The sequence below is a fragment of the Epinephelus fuscoguttatus genome, linkage group LG20 (assembly GCF_011397635.1).
Source record: "Epinephelus fuscoguttatus linkage group LG20, E.fuscoguttatus.final_Chr_v1".
Lineage (NCBI taxonomy): Eukaryota > Metazoa > Chordata > Actinopteri > Perciformes > Serranidae > Epinephelus > Epinephelus fuscoguttatus.
Window position 1 is genome coordinate 13,216,141 of NC_064771.1, and position 23,801 is coordinate 13,239,941.

At 42.3% G+C, this 23,801-nt stretch overlaps 1 protein-coding gene across 1 annotated transcript; it reads right to left on the bottom strand.

The window, feature by feature from the left end:
* Window positions 1–30: 30 nt before the first annotated feature.
* Window positions 31–14,959, bottom strand: cdc42ep1a (CDC42 effector protein (Rho GTPase binding) 1a). The gene is made up of 4 exons (XM_049563012.1): window positions 14,778–14,959; window positions 7,655–7,763; window positions 3,340–4,319; window positions 31–1,761 (listed from the first exon to the last, which is right to left on the bottom strand). The coding sequence occupies exons 3-4, from the start codon at window positions 3,809–3,811 to the stop codon at window positions 1,043–1,045; spliced, it is 1,191 nt and encodes a 396-aa protein (XP_049418969.1). The 5' UTR covers window positions 3,812–4,319; window positions 7,655–7,763; window positions 14,778–14,959; the 3' UTR covers window positions 31–1,042.
* Between the last annotated feature and the right edge of the window lie 8,842 nt (window positions 14,960–23,801).

Sequence of the window (23,801 nt, forward strand, 5' to 3'; positions counted from 1 at the left end):
TAAAAAATGTAAATAAATGCATATTCAACCTAATTAGAAACATCTTTATTGTCAATTTATATCATCATAATATATCATTGGTATTGACTGCAGCATATGGATGTGAACTGCACTATGTGCTGCAGGTGCTCATACTGTAAGTACATATTTATAGGAGGTCAGTTAATATCTTCATTGTATAAAAGAACACATAAATGACAACTCTGCTTTAAAAAGTAATACAGGAGTCGGACTTCATAATCATAAAAGGTGCACGGAGTCTCTATATATAAAAGTCTGCAGCATACAATGACCAATTATATGGTTCAGCTTTGGTTGCGACTAGCAAATACCAGTATTACTTGTCATATTCCCTCAGTCCATGTAGTCTAATAACTGAGATGTTTGTGTTTATCTAATGAGGCCTGAGATTCCAGATTTCTTATTTCCCTTTTTGTTTCCTAGTAGTGTATTCCTGAGTGAAAGGAGTTGACAGGAGATTGTAGTGAGGCCTGAAGGCTGTAATAAGATTAAATCTTTTTTTTCTAATCCCTACTTCCTCTCTCGTGAGTGACTGGGACACACACTGAACATCTTTTCCCCTCTAATGTGAGGAAGTGTGAAAAGTATAAAGTAAATGACTGCTTCTACACTGAGTTATGTTGGCGTTTCCTTTGAGATTATCTTATCCACATTCTCTGGCACATCCTTGCTGTCCACGCCTCTTCTTTGTTTCAGTCCTTTTTAAGTCCTGTCCTTTGAAAAAAGCATCCTCCCTCTCTGTGCTGGGCTTGGAGACGTGCGTCACCAAGTCTTTCCCTCCTTTTAGATACATTCAGCAACAGTTTTGCATCCGAACTGTACATCCTTGAAGCATGATTTGTATTAAAGTAAAGGATCCAACATTAAGGATACTGGATTGGAGTTTTCATGGTCATCCTGTCCAAAGAGCCAGCCTCGTTCACCATAAAAAGATTTTTGATGATTGATTTGATTGGAATTACAGAGAAATCATACATCAGCAATAGTTCTTTAGTGTCAAAATGTCTCAGATTTGCTCGGCTCAGACCTTAATTTCATCCTCGTCGTCCATGTAACTGTAGGATATTTTGTTCTTGGAGTGGCTGGTGATCATCATCTCTGAATCTGCAACCTCCATCCGGCTCTGTCCCTTAAAGTGGCTGACGCCATAGTGACGCGCGAGCACATCTGTAGCGTTCTGGAACCGCTCACTCTCCATCCCAATCCCCAACCTCACTCGTTCAGGAGACCCCATCACCACATCAGGTACTTTGACAGAAAGCCCGACTCCGTTCACCTCCATCCCCTCCTCTTCCCACTCGGCCCCATGCGGGCTCTTCCTGCCCCCACAGTCCTCTCGCAGCAGGGAATCCACGTAGGAGATAGTGGCCGAGTCCATCTCTGATCCCTCGTTGGTCAGCCCGCACGCTGACCCCGCCTCCTCTCCCTCCCAGGTGTGGCCGTGCTCCTCCGGGTGGCTGTCGATCAGGCCGAACACCTCGCTCATGAGGGAGGGGCCGAGGTCAAAGGTGAAGGTGTCCAGAGAGGTGAGGGAAGGGAGGGAGTCAGAGAAGGCAGTGGAGGAGGGTTTGGGGTCAGAGGTCACAATGGAGGTGGAGCAGGTGGATAAGATGGCATCAGTGGGGTCGGTCAGGGAGCCACGGTGGATGTTAGGGGGGCAGGAAATGGGGAGGGAGATGGAGGGCTGCTGTCGCTCAGCGCGGGAGAGACGAGGCAGAGTGACGAAACCAGACTCCAGACCTGAGGACGCAGACACAAATTGATACAGGACATTCAGTGGCATGTATTTTGTTTATGTGGTTGTGTCTTGTTTCAAACACTAAATAAAATTCAGTCACACTCTTCACATGATTTATCAAACAATTCCAACAGGGGGCGATGTAAACCCATCTGAAAACATCCTGCCAGCAAACCCCAGCCAGCAAAGTGCTGAGTTGTTCTGCCCTGTGAACAGTGAATCATCTGCCCGACCGTGCCAGATCACTTAACAAATCACACACTCACACACTGCCACCTTCATGACCCAAAGGGCTAAAATTACCACAGCATCTCTCAATCCCAGTCGCAAAGGGCAATGAGTCGGGAGGTTTTTCATACCAACTAGGGACAGGGAGGAGCTGGGGGGGCCTCCCTTGATACAATTTGCTGGCCTCCCCCGCAAAAATAATTAGGGGCAGATATTACTGGCTGATATTACTGTCTTTAAGAGGCTGTGGTGCGCTCATTTTTTAAGCTATCATGAAGGTAGTGGTATTTTGTGACTACTAGGCAACGTGATGCACCCATTGGTACCAACCATATCAACATAGCTTGTCAAGAAGGGGGCTAAATAACCAATTGCAAGAAAGCAGTAACTGGTGAAACCAGCTTATGAGGGATTTATTTGGACGCTAACTTGCAGATTCTCCTATCCCTGTGTCATAATGCATAATTACTAGAGTACAGTTGCTCCAGTTTTCCCTACAAAAGTCAGCTGTGAATTATGTGATTTTAGTTTAAGATTTTTTGATAAGAATGTCTGCGTACACAACTCCATATAAAAACCACACACACACACACACACACACACACACACACACACACACACACACACACACACGAGCCATGAGTTTGGTATTAATGTGAGCCACTCAGACGGCCTGTTGCCAGCTCTGTCTGGATCTCTGTGTGTTATCAGCAAGCGAGCGAGCGCTGCTGATTAAGAACCAAGGTGATTCATAAGGACATCTGGGGGAAATCTGTCTAGATTAGCGAGTAGAACTGATAGATGAGTTTCACTGCAGCTCTGCAGACAGTTTCCACTTCTCTGCAGTTTCCAGTTAGCACCGGTTAACTCATTTGACCCCTGTGTTTCACTTTGTGCAGCCACAGTGCCATTTAATGTCAAGGAAACATCTACCCTTAATCTCGGGGACCATTTTTGGGTTTGGTGGTGCACTTTTTCTTAATCCTCAAATGACTGAGCAAAAAAAGATGACAGGACATTATGTCAAGAAATTCCCAGGAGTAGATAAACTGCACTTTTCCAGTGATCCAAAACACTAAGCAAAACCCCAATGAGCTTCAATCATTTCAAGGGGGAGAAATCCTGTGTAAAAGGATTGTATGTGTATCTGTGTATGGGCAGGTAGCATAAAGTGGGATTAACTGAGTATTGCTGAAAACAGTTGTCTGCTGTATCCGTAAATGAGAGTGAACTAAAACAGATAACACCATGACTGACCCCTTTCACACACAAACTTGTCTGATACATTGCTGATGTAAAAATATTGATCATACCATCTTTAAAAAACATGCACAGGCTATCACCATACTCACCATAAGAGCTCTTCTTGTCCTCTGGTGTGCTGTGAGAACTGGGGAAGAGCACTTTGGCAGTGGGACTCCCATTCGGCATATCCACATCCAGCCTGGGGAGGGAGATGGCATTCTTGATGATGGGAGAAACGACTGGAGGCGGCGGTGACAGATCCTTGGGTCCTCCTGTGGCACGGTTTTCAGAGCCCCTCCTGATGTGACGCAGCGTCCTGGAGAAGAACGCTCCGATCTTGTTGTCAGGGCTGGAGACAGAATCTGTTTCCCCATTGTTCCCATTGGCCGTGCCGCCGTGGTTGCTGAGGAAGGAGGTGTCCCCAAACACGTCGCCACCACGGCCGACGTGCATGGTGTGGCGGAAGTCACCCAAAGGAGGGCTGATCATATCCAACGTGAGGTCGCCTTTATAGCGGCGCTTGCTGTGGGAGTGTGTGACCAGACCTTTTAGGCCTGACAGCTTTTCCTGAAGATTCATGTTCACAAGAGGTGAATGGCTTAGTATTTCTTGAAAATCAATGTTGAACAATGTCTGGAATTGCCTTTAATCCCAGTGAATGGCAAAACTGAATGTTTCTCCTCTTAGATTTGAGCCAAAAGCTTTGACAGTCCAGCAGTCCAAAGTACGGACCTAAGAAATAGCTCTGAAAGGTTATTCCAAGATCTTGAAAACGTGTAATTTGTGAAAGCTTGAACTCCAGGCCTGCATCGCCAAATAGTTCACTGGAATATTATCTGTGTTTATCATGTGCAGGCCAAACTCTGTCCCACTCTTTGTAGCTCGTTGTTATGCATAGCTGGCTGAATTAAACGGCCATAAATTGAGGAGAACACTGTGCAGTTGTGTTCCTGGAAACAGCCAGTTGGAGTGTGGTCAGGTTGCCTGGTTTCCCCCGCTTGCCTTGGGCTTTGGCTTTGTCGACATCAGCTCAGAAATAGGTCTGAGTCCAGCTGCAAACGGTTCTGCGGTCGCACCACGGAACCATCTATCGAGAGCAAAAACAGGGAAAAAACATCTATCTTTAAAAAGGAGACAGGGATGTATTTGATTTTGAGGGATGTTGAGAGAAACGGATGACATTTGCAGTTTATTCTGTGGAAGCTGAGATTGAGTGAGAGACCACTGTGCTGAATACTGTATGTAAACTAGATCTGCCTTTCTGCAGGTTTTTAGGATTCCAAAGCTTCGCTGGTCTGGAACCATCTAAATTTAGACCACAGACACTCCTCTGTGCAGCAAACCAAAGTCCGCCTCTTGTCCATAAAATGGGTGGACTTTTTAAGGGAATTCCTGCTTCCATTTTGTCCTGCTTTGTCTGGCGTGAAGGTTACACAAAGTTCATTTTACATTTCACTGAAGAGACTTATCACGCTCTTAAAGCCGAGCAGCAGCTCTTATTCAACAGCCTTAGCTTTGTTTATAAACAGGCAAAGTATGCTACGCCAGATAGGAAGAGATAATGAACATTTCCTGATAAGAAAACCACTGCTGCTACTTAAATGTACTGCTACACTGCCTGGGTACAGAGCCCCGGCACTGTCGAAAGCACTTAAAGATTATCGTACAACTTAAGAAATGGAACGCGTTAATTAATCGTACTAATTCAAATGGTGAGTGAAAAGAATAAATATGTGTACTCCACTCGGTAAAAGAAAGATAAAAGCCTGTTTTTTCCTCCTTTGCCTTCAATATGTGGATGAAATTAATTTTACTCTTCTATTTATCTTTCACTGGCTCAATTTGTTGCAGTTATTTCTATTTTCATTTAGCCCACATTTTTTTCTTTGCCTGTGTGTGTTTTGGATCAGTGGAGCAATGAGAGGACTATGTGGCATGCTAGCTTTACGGAGAGGTACAGTGAGCGACAGCCAGGCCCCCAGGAAGTGCAACGGACTTTGAAGTCAATTTTTCATAGTAGCCAAACAGTAGAATTACAACTTCCGATCTATCACGTGATGCCATTGGGCCTAAAGGAACTTTTCCCATAGACTTAACATTGGGAAAAAGACAACTGTAAGTCAGTAGATAGATTTTTTGGAGTGTCACAACTCCCACAACATGACTCGTGTCACTATAGGGATTTTATCCATTGTGTCCGATAACATTTGGAAGGTCTAGAAGATCCACAAGATCACATCATTTTATCTCCATTCAAGTTAGCAGAGCACTATAGAGTCTCAAGTGCGCTTGCTCTATGGGCGCAATGACGCAGAAGCAGCACCAATTATCAGAATAAATTCCTGCGTGGCAGCTGAATGTTTTTTGTTTTGTTTTTGGCTTTCATAGGAATGAACGAGTCCTGCCTCCAACACTGTATCCATGTCTCTAATACATCCATAGCACCGGCCTTTTCAGTTAGCTACCTAGCTAAAGCTAACTTTTGTGCAGATAATTTCAGTCAGCTGTACCTCACACTCCAGTGTTACAAACTCTTGTTACAGTAGTTAAAACGTTTTGGCCCGCGAGGTAACACTAAAAAAGTAGGCTGGCTAGTGGAAATTAGCATTCTTGAGATACCACGGTTTTGTCCAAAATTCCATACTAACATGGTATTTAGTAAGCTAAAACAGTATGTAAGATTTTTTAGAGTGCCTGAAACCTTTGTATGAAAAAAATTGTGTGTGAATTACATACTATTTTCGGTGAAATGATACAGAATGCAAACACTGGACACTACGCCGGCATAAATATCCGACAATTCAGTGCGACAAATGTTCATAATGGACAGCGACCAAGACAGCTCTCTAACATCAATCTCATAAATCTAAACTTATAAGATTTCACTTTGTTAAGTGTAATATAGTTTTAAAATTATTCCAAAATTACAGATGGAGCTCAGGTTGGCACAGGTTACCATGGTTACATGTCTCCAACTGACAAGGAGGCTCTCAGGAAGTGACGTGGTAACTACAGCTCAATGGGCCTGAAAAGATACATACTACTGTGTTTTTTGCACAGTATGTTCAACATTAGTAGCCTATGCATTGGCTATGGAGTGCTTACTATGTAATTGTGGATACAGTGCATATTTCTGTCTTCATAATATTAGCATCCATTATCTTCTCTCTTTTTTACCAACTGATTTGAAATTAAAGAAAACGTATAAAGCTTTATATTACTTTTTGCACCCCAGTTGTATTAATTGAGTAACAGCATTATTACTTGATATATTGAGCTGTGTTTTTGAGTTGACTGACAGCCTTTTACTGCCTTTTGTCGATTTTGGAGCTCCACACTTCCCTAAGTCTGTAAGTCTGTAATGAAGGCGGACAAAAAATTGGCCTTCTTTCATGTGTTGTTCTTTGCCAGCAGAGTAATGGATATCCAGTTCTCAAATATTTTGATAGCATAAGGCAGCCCTGACAAGGACCTCTGGTTCTTTTTAAAAGCTTTCCACTGCACCAGCTAAATGTCGGCAGGCCTCCCACGCATGCACGGCCCCGTCTGGCTTCATTAATGACCTGCTATGGTTCAAGAGATGGGGGATTGCGTCAGGTCCAAGGCAGCCCTTCTAATTTGCTGCTGACCGCAGTCCCAGGCCCTTCGCTCCACTTCCCCTGGCTGGCGTTTTAAGAGGGGCATCTGGGAGCGGAGAGGGTGGAAACACAGCACATACCAGCACTGAGCAGAGCCATATCAAGGCTCACAAAGGGACGCCAGGGACCAGTTCACCAAGGTGTGATCTTTAATATGAGATGGCTCTAGCCTGCAGGGACTTTGCGCAAGTTCCCATGAACCTAGCAGAAGCAACAGGTCACCTCTCTGATTACAGCTCCTCAGTGATAGCCTTCACAGACACAATGGCACTATGCTCTTTCCAATGAGGGAAATAGTTTGTCTTGTTCTAGGCTGCACAAGGAAAACCTCAGTCTAATTGATATCCTACAGTGTTACAGGAATACACACAGGGCCATTAATTACTCTGACTGTGTGCTTACGGAAAGCTCTGGCTTTGTCTTTGCCTGTAATCCTGTTAAAGACCTTTGACCACAGCTCAGAGGGGGTCGCTCCCTCCGACTCCTCTTGTGTATCTGGACCCTCTGGGCAAAGCTCATTTTATCTGCACATATGCTTCTATCCCCTCCTTCGCTCCTCTCTGCACGGGCTCTCTGTTTTCTGAGTCACGCAAATTTGGCAACCAGCACCCTCAGGCCTCAGATAAAATGTACTTAAAAGCACCACGAGCACAAATACCCCAATATTTTGACTCTTTAAAAGGTAATTAGTTTAACGCTATAATCCCAGTAGCAGCCTGCCTGCCTGCGTCTTGGATATCAGAAAAGAATAGGGGAGCTCTCGACAGGAGGGACTCGGACGTACCCTGGATTATCCTCTAATTCTTCATCTCCTCCGTTACCCCCGGTAGGGCGCCTCTTTTAAGCAAGGCCTGGCTGCTTCTCCTGGACGGCTGCTCCACTGGTTCAGATTCCTGTCAGAGTAGAGGAAATAAAATACAAGATGAGTTTCAGGGAGGGAGAGAGTCAATTCAAACTGAAATGGGGGCAGGGTGAGGAGTGATCATAGGAGAGAAGCAGGGGATGTAAAAAGTCAGTTTCATTTTCATATAAAGGAATGAAGGGGGAGAATGCCAAAACAAGACAGAAGAGATGACAGGAAGGGATACTGAGAGAAATGAGTCACAGAGAAAAGGTCAGAGGAGAGGAAACAAGGGGATGCAATGTGTTGAGAGGAGGGCAGAATGATAGGACATAAAAGAAAGGAAAGACATATCCAGACTAAGACATAAAAGAACCAGTAAGGTTTCAGTGAATGGACAAAAGTCTTGGAACACATATCAAAGTCACCTCTCTTATGTCATGGTTACCTGCTTAACTTTTATTTTGCTTGGCAGTCAAGAGAAGGGAAAAGACAAAGGAAAGGGACCCTACTGGGAGAAACTGAATTGCAATGCCAAGCAACTGTATCTGGACAAACTACTCACAATGAACAACATAGATCCATGTGACTTGGCAGCCTATATGACAGACCCTGACACACTACCTCCACTCACTTAGATTGTTTTTATACTGTGTGCATACACTTTGCTGAATTCAAAAGTCTCCTCTCATCTGTAACCAGGGTTGAAAATTAACTTTCCTGTCCACCTGCCACCGTGGGTGGTGGATTCCAAAATCTACCAACCACTCAATAGATTACTTTTTTTTTTGGCTGCTGAGTGAAGCAAATCTGGCAGCCACTTGCATATTTTACCGCATTTGGCTGGTGACCTGTGCTAACTTTTAACCCTGCATGTAACTACTTAACGCTATTCAGGATCACAGAGGGACTGGAACCAATCCCAGTTGACACTGGGCAAGAGGTAGGGTGCACCCTGGACAGGTCACCAGACTATCACACGGCTGACACACAGAGACAGACACTCATAATCACATCTACGGGCACCTAACCTGCATGTCTTTGGACTGTGAAAGGAAACTAGAGAAAATCAACACAACCCACAAACTTGACACAAAAGAGGCCTAAGCTGGCCAACAGATTCCAACTCAAACCCTCTTGCACAGGTGGTGTATCAAAGTCTGTTCCCCCACAGCATTTCCCTCCTGTTAAAACTATGTTTCCCATAGTGCCAACAACAGAAATTCTCAGAATGAAGTGATTAAAAAACATTTTAGACCCATCCAATCTGAATTTAAGACAATTAGTCAGTGTGTATTCAAGACATGTTGAGTTTTTAAGGACTCGCAGCCATCCTGTAAAAGGTAAGCAGGTAACTACCGTAGCACACAAAAGCCCTTTTTGGACTCTTTGTTTGTGAGGACAAGGATGGCGCGCAATTCCTTGTCTCCCCAGTTGCTCATCTTTACAGTGTCTGTCAGGTTTGTGTTTCCCTCTTGCTACTAGCTCTCGCTAATTCCTGCTATCAGCTGTTTCCTGTTTATCCACCGCCAGTGGGTCGCATGTGCGGCATCATCAGCAGCTCCTCCCACAAGTCTTCAACAGCCCCTGCTGTTGCGGAAGGCCTCCTCTGTCTTTTTAAATTAAAAGGGCTGCGCCAATATGACTACCCTACGAGGTGGAAAATTGGGCACCTCGGATCAACTCGCCAATCCAGCTCTGTGTGTCTAAACGCTCGCAGCTTGCCGGCAAAATGGCCCAATATTCGCAGGAAATCTGGCAGTGTAAAAGGGGCTATTGATAGCCTAACAGTGCTTTCTTTACAATATGGCGCCCTTTCCCACAGAGCATGACATACCTTCCCATTCCCCCTAATTTTGCTAATTCCTTAAATTTCCCTCTAGCACCATCACATAGGTCCAATACTTTGGTTTTCTACCAAATACCAGCAAGTAGTTATAGTAGTAATTAGCAAATTTTAGCATTTAGCAACTAAGTTGGCGAACATGGTAAACATTATACCTTAGCATGTTAGCATTGTGAGTATGTTAGCATGCTTCCATTAGCATTTCATTCATTGTACTTTTCTCACAGCAGACATTTTGACTTGTCATAGTAGGAAAAACACAGTTTTTTTTAGTAACACTAATGATGGCTCTGATCTATTCAAGCATGCAGGATACAAGGATCCTGAAATCAAAGCAGCTAAATGTAATTCATGTCTTTTGTCCTGTAGAGACAAAAACAGGAGGCTGACGTTGTGTCACATACTGATTGTGAGCTTTTTTCAACGCTGTATACCCGACAGATCTAAACACATATCTTCGTAGTAGTGGTTTGAAAACGGATGTCAATACCCACAAATGTTGCAGCGAGACATCAGTAGACCAGACTTAATCACTGTTGATGGGAAAACAGCTCCAGTTTGTTATGAAAATGCATATTTGCATTAAAATGTTTGGTTCATCTTTCTGCTGAAGCTTCGAGTTGCTTTCCTTGGGCAACTCACCATTCAGGGGATTTCGGCGCGTTCATACATCACAGACGGGCTCAATAAAATATTTCCATGTCACTATGTACAGTATTTGCTTGAGGTGGCTTTGCTGGATATAAACCAGAATAACCACAGTCTAATAGGAGCCGTGTGTGTTGTGTGTATGTGTGTGTACGAACACATTCCTGAGCAGAGCATCGGTCGGTAGAGTCTCTCTCTCGACTACGACCATCAAACATCCTTCTTCTCAACCTCAGAGCTGATTGAAACCACGTTTCGGTCTGAACCATCTTTTTTTTTGCTTTCATTCTCCTCTCTCCTCACTTTGTCTTTGTCTTTTCTTTTCCATTGTTGCCTTCTAATGTCTTCTCTTCATCTCAACTTCTATCTTCTCTTTCTTCCTTTTCTACTCACTTTACACTCATTCTGAATCTTTTCCTCTCCATTCTCTGCTTTTTCTCTTTACCCTCTTTTTTTCTTTTCTCTTTTTATGTCCCTGTTTGTTTTCTTTCAATTCCTCTCTTCTTCTGTCCCTTTGATTTCTTTTCTTCGCTTCTCTTTGAGTGTCTTGACTGACTTCGGAAGGCTGAACCAGCTGTTAGGCCTACATACACCCATTAATCTGTACTTCTGATGACTTAAACTCAAAAATGTTTACTCTGCTATAGTTTGTCTTGAGTATAATCAGCCATGGACTTTGTGTTTCATGGCGAGTCTCCCCCTCCCTTCCTTCTGCTTCTCATGTCCTTCACTCACTAACCCCGCTAACCAGGTGAACAAACATACAAGATAAGGCCGCATTTTTCAAGCTCACTCTTTGACTTTCAATTACGTCCCTATTTTCGCCGTCCATGCTCGGTCTGAATCCAAGCAAAACACTGCTACACTTCCTCCTCAGCCAAGAAAACATTTTCGTGCTTCAACAAATATCCATACTCTCCGAGGCTCTCTGCTTCCTGCATCTGCTGGAGCTGGCAGTCCCAATTTGCCCTCTTTGTTGCCTCTCTCTTTCAGTTTATATCTCTACTGCGCACATACATAAACTGTGTTCCTTCCTTCTCCCTTTCTTCTACTCACACGTGCACATTCCCTCTCTATTCTTTTGATATTACAGGTGTTTAAAGAAAGTTTTAAATTGGTTAGTTTATCAGTTAAGTGATGAGAGCACATCGTCGCTGCAGTCAGACTGAAACATGTACATGACTGATAGTATCTGTCAGTTTATCTTACTCATACTGTATACTGATATGTCTGAGATCATTTACTGTAGAAATAGTGAAACCATTATGTAGTTTGTCCACCAGAGAGCAGTGAAAAGTTTATTTTCTGTGTCCAGCTCTGGACATATCATGGGCTCAAGTCTTGAAAAGAATAGTTTGACATTTTGGAAATTATGCTTTGTTGCTTTCTTGCTGAGAGTTGATGAGAAGACAGGTACTAGGCCCTATTCATATCTGTAGCCGATTAAGGATATGAAGGTAGAGTCAGCAGCTGGTTAGCTCAATAGCTAAGTGTTGGAAGACAGATTCTGTAACCTTTGGACTAATCTCTGTAAACAGATATCTGCACATGTATGCAGAATCTGTAGGCAAGGGGACAACTTTTTGGTTTAGGAAGTGCTCTGGTTTCCATTTTGAGCAGTACTGACCAATCACATTTGAACGGCAGGTAAATAGTCTGTGTGGAGAGGCGGAACACATTAGCTATCATCTAACAACAATTTTGCTTTTTTAAAGCTTTTTTTAAAAAAAAATTATCTTCACGCACATGCACAAATGTGTTTATAAAGATTAGATGAAATGGCCGCCACAAGGAAGAGAAAGTCTTGGCTTAGCTATCCCCTTGCTACACCACATCTCCCAAAATTTGGCCACTGCCCGAAGAGGCTTATGGTCGTTGGACCTATACCTGATGGTTTCTGAGATTGCCTTTGGACAGAACCAAGCTAGGTGTTTCCCCCCGTTTCTAGTCTTTGCACTTAGCTTACCATCTTCTGGCTGTAGCTTCATATTTAGCTTATACATACCATACACTGTAAAAAATAATGGACATAGCTACCACAACATCACCCATTGGTTTTGAAGCCATGAGTTTGGCATTACTGCCATATTAGTTTTTTGAAGCCAGAAGTGACCATATTTGGATGAGAGGCTGGGGCTGTGGAGGAGCAAGGGGTGGATCTGACTCACAGACCTCACCGACAACCTGTCACTCAAGTGGCTCCGCCCTTAAATATACATTTGCTTCTAGAGCCAGTCTCAAGCAGCCTTTGAAGGAACTACAGGTTTTGGCACTTTTTTTGGCTTCATTTTCAGTGCCGGAGGTTGCCGTTTCTACATATCTGCAAGTGATCTTTTCATATAACTGTCAGCAAAAAAAAGCAAACAACCACACATAACAATGGGCATCAGCTGATATTTTCTTATTACATTTCATAAACCCTCAAACACTGATACCAGCAACAATACTGGCCTCAGAAATCCAGTATCTGAGAGTTCTTACCACATGTCTCTGCTGGTGCTCCATGTTGAAATTCTCGCATTTGTAATTTAGAGTGATGATAAGCAGCTGGCACAGTTTCAAAAGTTAAAAAAAAGGCCTAAAGTTAAGTTGAGTACTTGGCTACTATCCCTCAACATGAAGCAATGACCTCACTGATTTTGTTTTCCATGTTCTTATCACACACACTGACAGCACAACATGTTGTAAGTTTCATGCAGTATATTGTATACTTTCAGGGAGAAGAGCTACACTAGACAGAGCTGGAGAAACTATAAAACTGTCCACATCAATCATCGTCTGAAAGGTCCACATGCAGTCAAATTCTGGACAGCAGCCAATCAACAAACAGACCCGAGCCTATTCTTGTTTTTCAAATGAAAAAATCAGGGTGGTTTGGTCAAAAATGTTGTCTTATTTCACCCACACAGTCCACTGAATACTAACTTATAAAATATGACGACTACAGGGGGTTTGGATCATGTTGTCAGATTAGTGAGTCGTGACCATTTAGTAACGACGGACCATGAAGGAGCAGTTTTCCCAACATCATCATGTGTGGCAAAAAAAAGAGCCAAGGAACCCAGTGGTGTGAAAACAAATACAGCAGCCGGATTCAGAGTTCGCACCTCTGCAAGTAACCCCTTCCTGGTTGGTTGCGTCAATGACACCCAAAGGTCACGAAGGGTCCCCCTCGGAGGAATGTTGAACTCAGGTAAAAAAAAAAAAAAAAAACAGGGGGAAAACCAACCACAAGGAATGTCTGTACTCATTTACTTCATCAAGACCTGTATCATTAGTGTAAATCATATGAGGGGGATGTACAGGAAACATACAACATGCATGTGTTAATCATTTGCCGCTGGCTGAGCTGAATGCATACAGGAGGCTGACATCGAAATATCAAAGCATGTTCTCATAGAGGATGTACAGTACGCCTACTCTGGGTAGACTGAGCGCCAGTTAAACATGAAAAGTCACATGAAGTCTGAGTTCATCACTGCACGTCATAGAATGGATTCTGTGTTATTACCACTGTAGCAGACTGGCTTTTTATTGATCACCACTGGGGATGTTTGTTTATCGGCGGGCATTAGCAGGGCAAGCAAGCTCTTCAATCAATGTGTGTGTGTGTGTGTGTGGTATTTCACATGGTGGCCTCCCTCGTGGACTGCTCGCAGGTTGCAGGGGTCAAAAGGCCACTGCCTCCCCCCAACTTGTAACAAGTCCAACACTGCTCTGTCTGTTTGTCCCCATAATTAAAACACCTCAAGGCCACCGACTTCAACTTCACCCTGTCATGTTCCACTCAGTCAGAGCCCATCTCGGTCATTATGGTGACATGTATGAAAATTGATAGGTTATGTCATGTAACTACCGTAATTACAAGGCCGAGTGACAACATATGAAAGCACTGGCAGGGGTTTATTCTGACCGAGAATTTACTGCTGCTGCTGAATATAAACATGTTGCAGAGCGGATTGAGTTTCATGTCAGACATCTGAGACTCTCACAACACTTCAACACAATATGCCCATTAACACCAGGTCTGATAACAGTTTGGTTTCAGTCAACATTTTTACAAGCCTTAATGGGATTATCTTATCTGAAACTACTCTTTCTGTGATCAACAGGAGCCTTTTTCTCCTATTAATTAATCTATATCTACAGTAGAAAAAATAACAATTGCTATTAATAATTAATCATAACCTATGGAGCTATATCAATAGGCAATTGATAAGTAATTTTCCATCTTCGAGGAGCAGTACGTATATGAGGACACAATACAAATATGACAGAAAAATACATGTAGGAATATTGTACAAATGTTATAGGAATACTTCAGGATATATATAGGCTACAAAATCCCCTCAGTGATGAAATGACATTGCACACATTAAGTTCTCAATATGCACTGAAAAGTCACTACAGATTCAGCTCACTACTGCAAACTAACTCAAAGTCTCTTATTGAATATGATATAAAATATAACAGAAAAGTCTCCATTAACTTAACACTCAGTATTACACTCACTGAGAGTCTGTCTGAGAAAATTAAGTAGTGATATATCGTCAAAATTGAACACAAACTCACCGAAGGAAACTGCGACACGAAGAACAGGACTCTCCCTGACTCCACTTTAATTATCTTTCCATTAGCAGTGTGTTTGAGGCTCGTGCGGTCCGAGGGAGCCGGTGGTGCAGCCGGACTGTCCCGCTGGTGCGCCGGGTGTGCGGAGCGGCGCAGCGCGGAGGATGAGGAAAGGGGCGGACCGTGGATCAAATACCAATGAAAGCATCACAGAGCCACACCGGGAGCTCCCACACTGCCTCATGGTTAACACTTCCAGTTGACGTCTCCCTACAACACGCCAATTGGCTTGTCAACACGGTTTGGAGCAGTAAGTAAACATGTAATGACACGAGGCAGGTGGCTTTACAGCCAAACTAGGTGGCGCTGTAACATGACCTCCTTGTGAATATTTTTAAGGCTTTCTAAAAAGACAGATTTTGAGTTCACCTTTATGTTTTTCACACATATACATAAGAGTGAAACAGGAGGCTCAGTGTGACAGCCACCTCCCATCATCAAGTGGTCATCATCAGACTTCATCAGCTGAGTAACTGCTGACTTTCAGCTGGAGGGAAATACATTATTATGAAATTGTTTCACAATGACGCAGTTAGACTTAATGTTTAATAACTCACTACAAGTTACAGTAATGTGACACAGTTTAAACCTAAATCTAACAATGACTCTGACCTTCACTGAGGGTGTCTATGTGGCTTAAACTAACACAAGCAGGGCCCTCAGAAAGCGAAGACTTCTGCCACCCAGTAGCCCAGTTTTCCATGTTCAAATCAGGAAGTGCAACCACTATATATGTCTGGATATGTTAACAGCACTATCAGGGTTATGTCAAAGTATGGTAACTGAAGCCTTGTCATCTCAGCTGTGTATCAATCAGCATATATGTGCTTCTAAATTGGAAATATTTCACATATTTAACATACATTTGTGAAAAGTGGAAAACTATCATGTACATAATATCATCAAATGCTTGACTTATCTTATTATATCATCATGAACATAGCAGCCTGTTATCAAAAACAGTTGTTATGGAAAAACAGTATGTTCACAAGGAAGAAATTTCTACTTGATTCAAATGTGAATTTGCGTATTTAAAAAAAAAAAGTATGACACAAACCAGTATGTTTTAGTATCGTAATATTTACACACATGGTGTTACTGTTGTACTGCTTCTCCCATGAAACCACTGTCCCTGAGTGCTCCATGCTTTGTATGCACTTTGAGCAGCTATGTATGTAGGCTACCCCAGAGGATTACTGCTACCCTAGATGCGTGGTTCCGAGCTGGTGGGTTGTGATCCAAAAGTGGGTCATGGGCCCATTCTGAATGGACCGCAAGTGACTCGCAAATGTGTCAGATTTACGCTTTATCTTTAAGTGCAATACATTTCTGACGCTTAATGTATTAGACTTTGAGACCTCAAACTACTGACTAAGGAGAAATCTGGACCCCATGGCTGGACCAATTGGGAATCACTGCCGTAGATGATTCACCTGCAGCGTTGGGGGTGACAGGGAATAAGATACCAGCACCTCTAAAGATTACTAATTTACATGTTATATCTTGTTTGTTTAACCCATACAAAAACCAAATCTGAAAGGTTTATTGCTGAATATATATCTTTATCGGTGCTCGTAGACGGATATACACATACTGTATACATATATATATATTTATTTATCTTTGAACAGACCCAAGGTCGCTGTTTCCCCCTGTTTCCAGTCCTTGTGCTAAGATAAGCTAAGCTAAGCTAATCATGACCTGGTTGTAATTTCATATTTAATGGACATATCTAAAAGTTGTACTATTACATATAAATTAGCCTACAATTAAATTTTGTTTTTAGATCCAAATGTTCTCGATGGTTATGTACATAGTTTTCATGTTTTCAGAGCTATTAAAAATCCACGATGGAGGCTGGAAATTGTACTGTGGGCAGTTTTTTAAGTTGGCAATGTTTATATGTGACTGAAACCTGGAATCCTAAGAAAAAAATTACGTCATGTTGGCTCATGTTTGTGATGATTCAACTGAAGGAAACCAGAGTTGAGTCTAGTGAGTCATTGGACAAATGGCTCATTTACTGCTGTTTAGGATAGGCTTTGCACTTACATGCCTATACACAATATCTGACTTTGAGTAAATATACATTATAGAATTTCCATCACAGGGATAAGTTGACTTCACTCTTGCAGACTCACTTAAAGCTGATGAGTTAACTAGAGTTTTATATACAAACTCTCAGCAGGTTTAGCTTCAGTTCATTAACTGCTCCATGACTGACCCCTGTAAAGCTTCATCTAGAGAACAACAGCCGTCGGAGGTGTAGCCCCATAAAGTGCACATGTCAGTGGTCCCACGCTGACCCGTCCAACAGGAAACAGTGCCTTATCAACAGGAACAGAAACATCCTCACCCCGTCCTCAAAGGCTTCTAACAGGTCTGTCAGTCGTTAAAGCTCCGAGGTGGCCTGTGAGTCTGCCAGCGTTCACCACAATCGATGACGCCGCAGCCACATGCCACCTCTTAGTGCTACTGCTGCCCCCACACCCCTCGTACCACACACACACACAAACACACTGACGAGCTCACACATAGGCAGGCGGAAGTAAACAGAATCTCACACAATCTGGAACGCTGCCATCATTCACCGTTTCAGACAACACCCTTCCTCATCTTACAACGTCTCTGTTTACCCGCGTTGTCAAAGATTTTTTAAAAATAAATACTTTTTTTAAGAGGTTAAATTTGTTACTGTAAATGTCCACATTTTTTACAAGAAGTTTCAGAATATATCCAGTATTCTTTTTCCTAATTAGCTCCCCTCATGGATGTATTTCAAAAATCCATCCAATCAGGTTTGCCTGTCAGCCAATAAGGATCCACTTTTTTTAGGACTGTGCCTTCAAATGTTTTCAGTGTGACTAATTTAATTGTTTAATCAATGTTATCATTGGAGCAGCAGCTGATTCATACTTTGTTTAGTGACAAAGGGGCTGAATGTCCTTTTAGCACATACCCTGTTTAATACACACCTCTAATCTGTATATACAGTACTGGAGGGCATCTGAGGATTAGTGTGTGTTGTGTATGTGTGTGTGCGCATTCCATGCCTGTGTGTCAAACAGCACGTCTGTATTTGGTCTGTCCTGTCTCCAGCTGCCACCTATGCCCACACTTCCCGGGCATGAAGTGCTGGCACGGCCACTCCAACTGCAGCTCTAACAGACATTCATTTAACACCGCCAGTAGCCAGGCTCCACTGTGCTTTCAGCAGAGTCATTGGGTGACCTTCACTGTGGATGTTTGTTGACCAAGTTTTGGCTGCATTGGCAAAAAACGTTGCCATCCAGTTTCCAGGCAGAATCAAGGAGCTGTTTTCTCACAGAGACACATTTTTGTCCTGGTTTACATCATTTCTTGTTAAAACATTCCACATAATTACCACAGGTTAGCACATTAATGTGTGTGTGTGTGTGTGTGTGTGTGTGTGTGTGTGTGTATCTAGTTGAAAAGGAACACACTAGTGATATTCTATATTTTTCTTATTTTCAGCAAACCCCATGAAAATACTGAGGAGGGAACTGATCTTAATATCAAGTATTGTTTGTGTAGCCAAGCCTGATATACTGTATCTTGCTCCTCTATGCCATTAAGCAACTTCCATTGCTGTCAAGAAACTATTAAAAACACATTGATCAGCCACACTGTTGCACTGGGTGACATGTTCCTTCATTACCATAAACTGGGCACTGTAGTTTATTTTGAGTCTTTGCTACATACATTGTCACGTTGCTGTAAATACTCATACAGCATCAAATGTGTTCCCAGCAAATACACCGTTTTATTTTTTTCTGATTTATGTGTACTAAAAACAACAGTACCCAGCAGTTTTAGAAAATTATATAGGCTTGATGATTAACGCCCTCAGTGGAGAATAATCTTCTTGTGGCTGAGCGTGGCAGAGAAGCCTATAGAGAAGTCAGAAAGTTTTGAAAGATGGACTCATTTTCTGACAGTAAGAAAAATATAAAATAAACACCAGGCCTATACGTTAAAGCTTTTTTTGTATTTTTGTATTAACAATGGATAAATTAACTACGTGTAATGTGAAAGATGTCAAGAAAGTGGTGAACCCAAAGTTAGTTAACACATGACTCTGCAGTTCCCCTCACCTGTGTGGAGCATTTTAGCCCCTTTAAGCTTATTGTTTTGGTTTTACAGCCCGCGACTTTACTGCTTTGGTTCTGTATTACCACTCTCATCAGTGTCAATTCCAACCACAGGCACCTGATTAGCAAAAAAAACAGTTTAACCCACTTACACTGCCTGCCCAGCACCAAACAGCAGACAAACACCGTTAGCAACTAGCTGGTAAACATAGTGGAGAATTCATCAGCCAAAGGGGGTCCGCTCATAATTCCCACATCCCATTATTCCGACATCCCATTGTTCCGAAAATGACCCACTGTTCCAAAATCTCAATGTTTCGACATCCCATTGTTCCGACCACATTAAACCCATTGTTACAAAGTCCCGTTGTTCCAAAATCTCACTTTCACTGTTACAAAATAACTGTTTCATAGTTAAGGTCTGGTTAGGTTTAGGCACAAGAACTACTTGGTTAAGGTTAGGAAAAGATCATTGTTTGGGTTAAAATTAGATCTTTCAACATCGTTTCTACTTCCTCAAAACAGGGCGACCGTTGTCGTCATGGCAACAGTAAACAACACGACAACACGGTCTCTTGCTGCTTTCCCTTGCTGCTTGCTTTTTCATCTTTTTGCATTGCAACATTGAGATTTCGGAACAACGGGACTTCGGAACAATGAGTATAATATGGTCGGACTAATGGGATGTCAAAATAATGACATGGCACCAGCCAAAGAGACAGATTTTTCCGTCAGAAGATAATGGAGAGAGCCGAAAGCCAATTTAATTTAGCACTTACCTTTGTCTGATGGCCAAAAACACAACTCCAATTAAATACTAATGTTGCTACCTATCTGTTGGGTATGTTGCTAAACAACTGTTTGTTAACGTGCTAGCTGTAACAACTTAACAACATGAAACTTTGTCAACGTCTTATGTAGCTTGTTGCACTGTACCCAAGTGGCCAAACACTTTCAGCTACTGTATCTAAAATTACAACCTTTTAAATGTACTTCCTTTTTGTAGATTTTAAGTGGCAACTTGCAAAGAGAAAGTATGTTTTCCTCTCCTGTGTTTTTGACCTTGTGTCAATGATGGGCTCAAACTTGTACTGTGAAGATGTTACGATGCCTGACTGATTACTATTAGGTTTTGTGTTTAAAGGAGCAGTGTGCAGGATTTAGTGACATCTTCTTCTCTGTGCCAAGCATGAACTTCTTCTCCTCACAGGTATCTATCCTGTCCAAAACAAACGGACTAGGTGGTTAAAACTGATAAAATCACTGAATAAAGCAGCTCTGCGATCTACGATGCTATTCAGCTCACCACAGATGGGCGGCCAGCCCAGCACCTGCTAGTGTGTACTGACCTTTTCTCTCTGATAACTTAACTGTTAGGCTTGTTGCGAGAGGGCTGCAAACAACAGCGGCCAATTCAAAAACACAAAAACATGAATGGCCCTATCTAGAGCCAGTGTTTTTGGTGTGTATGTTCTGGGCTGATGTAGAAACTTGGTGGTGCAACATGGCCATCTCCATAGACGAGGACCCAGTCCCTATGTTGATATAAACGCATCATTCTAACATAAGGAAAACACAATGATTCATATCTGCCAGTATATCCCCCTAAATCCTACACACTTGACCTTAAATGTTGCCTTGATAACAAGTCTATCTTTGAATTGTTTATATAGCAAATGTTGTTACAGTGGTATATATTTCTACTACATCATGACTCTTGTTGAAATATGTCTGTTGAATGTCGTTATTAGTCACTACTTCTTGAATGCTGTTATCGTAGCTGATATGTTATCTGCGTTATTTCAGCACTTCAGCCTGCAAACCCTTTTAAGATATTAGAAGTAAAAATAGTGTTTTGTACAATTTTAGATATGTATGGAGGCTGATACTGCAGCATAATGTTTTTATGTTCCTCACTTATGCTCCTGCAGGCTCCTTGGTGTTGTCCAGCCCTCTCCTATCTTTCTAAACCACATTGTGACTCATGTGTTTGAAGCACTGTTTAGCATGTCTCGACTCCACACTTAGGTAGATTTATTCTTACATTAAATCTCTGTCTGGACCTGTTGGCTGTCTTGATTTCTAGGCTGCCCATGTCTTTGTTGCCGTGAGTGTGAGAAGCAAAATATTGTTTCTGTAGATCTGCCGAAACTTGTCATTTGTTTTTTTAGTAGCCCACTTTCCCAAGCATCTCCTTTCTCTCCTGCCTCCCTTTTATTTCTTTTGCACAATCTCAAATCCTCCTGTCCATCTCTCTGTTCCTGTTTTCCCCCCTCCTCTCTCTCCCCAGTTTTCCTTGCATCCCGCTTCTCTCTCCCCTTCACTCCATCCCAAGATAAACAACCTCTGTTCTGAGGCATGTCAGCTATTTGTTCAAAAAAGTTCACAAGTTTTTGGATGCCGTTCAGAGCTGGGTCTCCAAAGGGAGGCAAGATTACAAATTTAGTGCTTTTTCACAATCTCCCTCTCTGTTTTTCATTTTTCTTGGTCTGCGCTGCTCCTTTTTTTTCCTTCCCAACGCTCTCACGACTTGTACATTTGTACTTGAAACTTGGTGATTCCCAAATTTGTGAGTTTTGATGCCCTCTCACCTTTTTGTTTGACCTTATGTTCCTCCTCGTGAAACCAGTTAGACCATACAGAGTCTTCAAATTCCCGTCTTGTTTGTTAAACCGTGATTTATTTTCTGTCAGGAACTTTCATCGCTCTTCTCTGATTAACACGGGGGGAGAAGCCAACACCAGTTCTCATGCCTCTGAGCAGTCTGTGTCAAGTCCCTGTGAGAGTACAACACACACTTGAGTGACTCTGCGGCAAAACACTCCCAATTTGGCATTTGCTTATCACTGACTTGTTTAGAGAAGCTTTTTATAGTGTGATGACCTGATGTGGACATTTTTCTGATGACAAGGTTGCGTGTGTTTGTGTGGTGGGAGTCCAGAATGTGGTGTTCTGTGGTGAGATAAAACCAAGAACATTCAAAGCAATCATCTGTTTTTCGGTTCACACACTTTTCCCTGTGTGGTCTGAAGGCTTGCAGTCGTGTTGCATGTTTTTCTGACAACAAAATGATCCTAACTTCAATATTTTTCACCGCAGATTACATCTTTTCTTTCTCTCTTTGATCTCAGTGTTTAGCTTATTCTCTCAAATGTCTCCCTCCTTCACAAAGTGTGTGCGTGTTTCCCAGAGGTGTGGACTCGTGTCAAATGACTTGAACTTAAGTCAGACTCGAGTCACAAATTAGATGACTTTAGACTCAACTTGACAACATCAAAAAAGACTTGCAGCTTGACTTAGACTTTAACACCAATAGCTTGTGATTTGACTGTGACTTGAGCCTTTTGACTCTAAACTACTTGATACTTTCTCCCAAACCCAAAGATTAAAAAGTATGTTATTTCAAAAATGTGCCACACTCAATTCATTTCTCTCCATTTCCTGAATCAACTCACATAAACGCTATTCACTCCTGGCAAGTCGACACTTCATTCCCCAGATGATCCACTTGGTTTAAACCAATCCATTAGCATCCAGTCAAGTTGCAGGAGAGAACCACAAAGAACTAACGTTACATTTCTGAGTGCCAGTTGGAAAAAATGATACCACAGATAATTTCATTCGTGTACAAAAACTATGCAGTGGTCAACAAGAAACAAATAAAAGTATGCAAAAAGTGTGGGTTGAAAATTACAGACAAAGAGGCAACAACTTCCAACTTCATTCAACATTTGAAGTTGCATGAAGAACAGTAAGTCTTGACCAGGGAAACTCAACTTGCTTTGCCAGAGGCCACTTCTGCAAGACAGGAGGCCAGAGGCCCATTAATAAATAATAATATTTTTCAATATATATAATAAATGAATTGACTCTTTTCAACCTTTCAATGTTTGCTGTCCTTACTCATTTTTGCAAAGCTGGTAGTAGCAGTCCCACACAGGTCAAGGGTGTTTCTAGGATTTGTGGACACAGCCAGACCTCTGTCTGGGGATCCAGATCCTCCACTGATACTTTTTTGGTAAACAAACTCTTTTTATTTTATTTAGCTTATTTACTTGCAAAGTACAAAACACCCCGAGTGTGAATCAGTTTACTTAGATTTGGTCCATGGACCTTAAGTTGAGTAGCCCTGGTCTAGACTAATATTCACACAGTTTGTGCGCTAATGCTCAGCTGATGTTAGCTTAACAGTGAAGTAACCATTTCAGTCTTGAAGTGGACCAAGCAGCAACCTCTGGTGCTGAAAAATGAAACCAACATGGAAGTACCAAAAGGTGCAGTTCTATGAATGGCCACTTGAGGCTGGCTCCAGGAGTGCGTCGATCTCCATAGACCCACATGTTAAAGTGCCCACCTTTACAGCAGAAATAAACATGTTTACAGCCTGGTGCAAAAAAAACGTTTTTGGTCTTTATAGCTAATTTCCCCCTTCATGAGGTATCAACGGGGGTGAATTTTTACATAACTTACCCGTTTACATTTTATGAAGACTTAAAATTACGTATAATTAAGGGACAGCCACTTTTGAGTGACAGGCTGTCTGCCAATAGTGTCCTCAGCTTCTCAGTCAGATCCACCACTCACTCCTCCAGCCTCTGCTCTGCCAGCTTCTCACCAAAATAAGGTCATTTCTGGCTCAAAAGCATCAGTATGGTGTTGGCATCAAGGCTTCAAAATGGTAATCCACAAACCAATGGGCGATTTGTGCTTTGGACTTGAGTGCAAAGACTTAAGACTTGCAAAACAATGACTTGGTCCCACCACTGGTGTATTCACGTATTGAAATGGTGGAACCACGAACAGGTTGCCCAGCAGTGCCTAGCCTTTGATGCAAGGCACTTGTGTACTCTTGCAT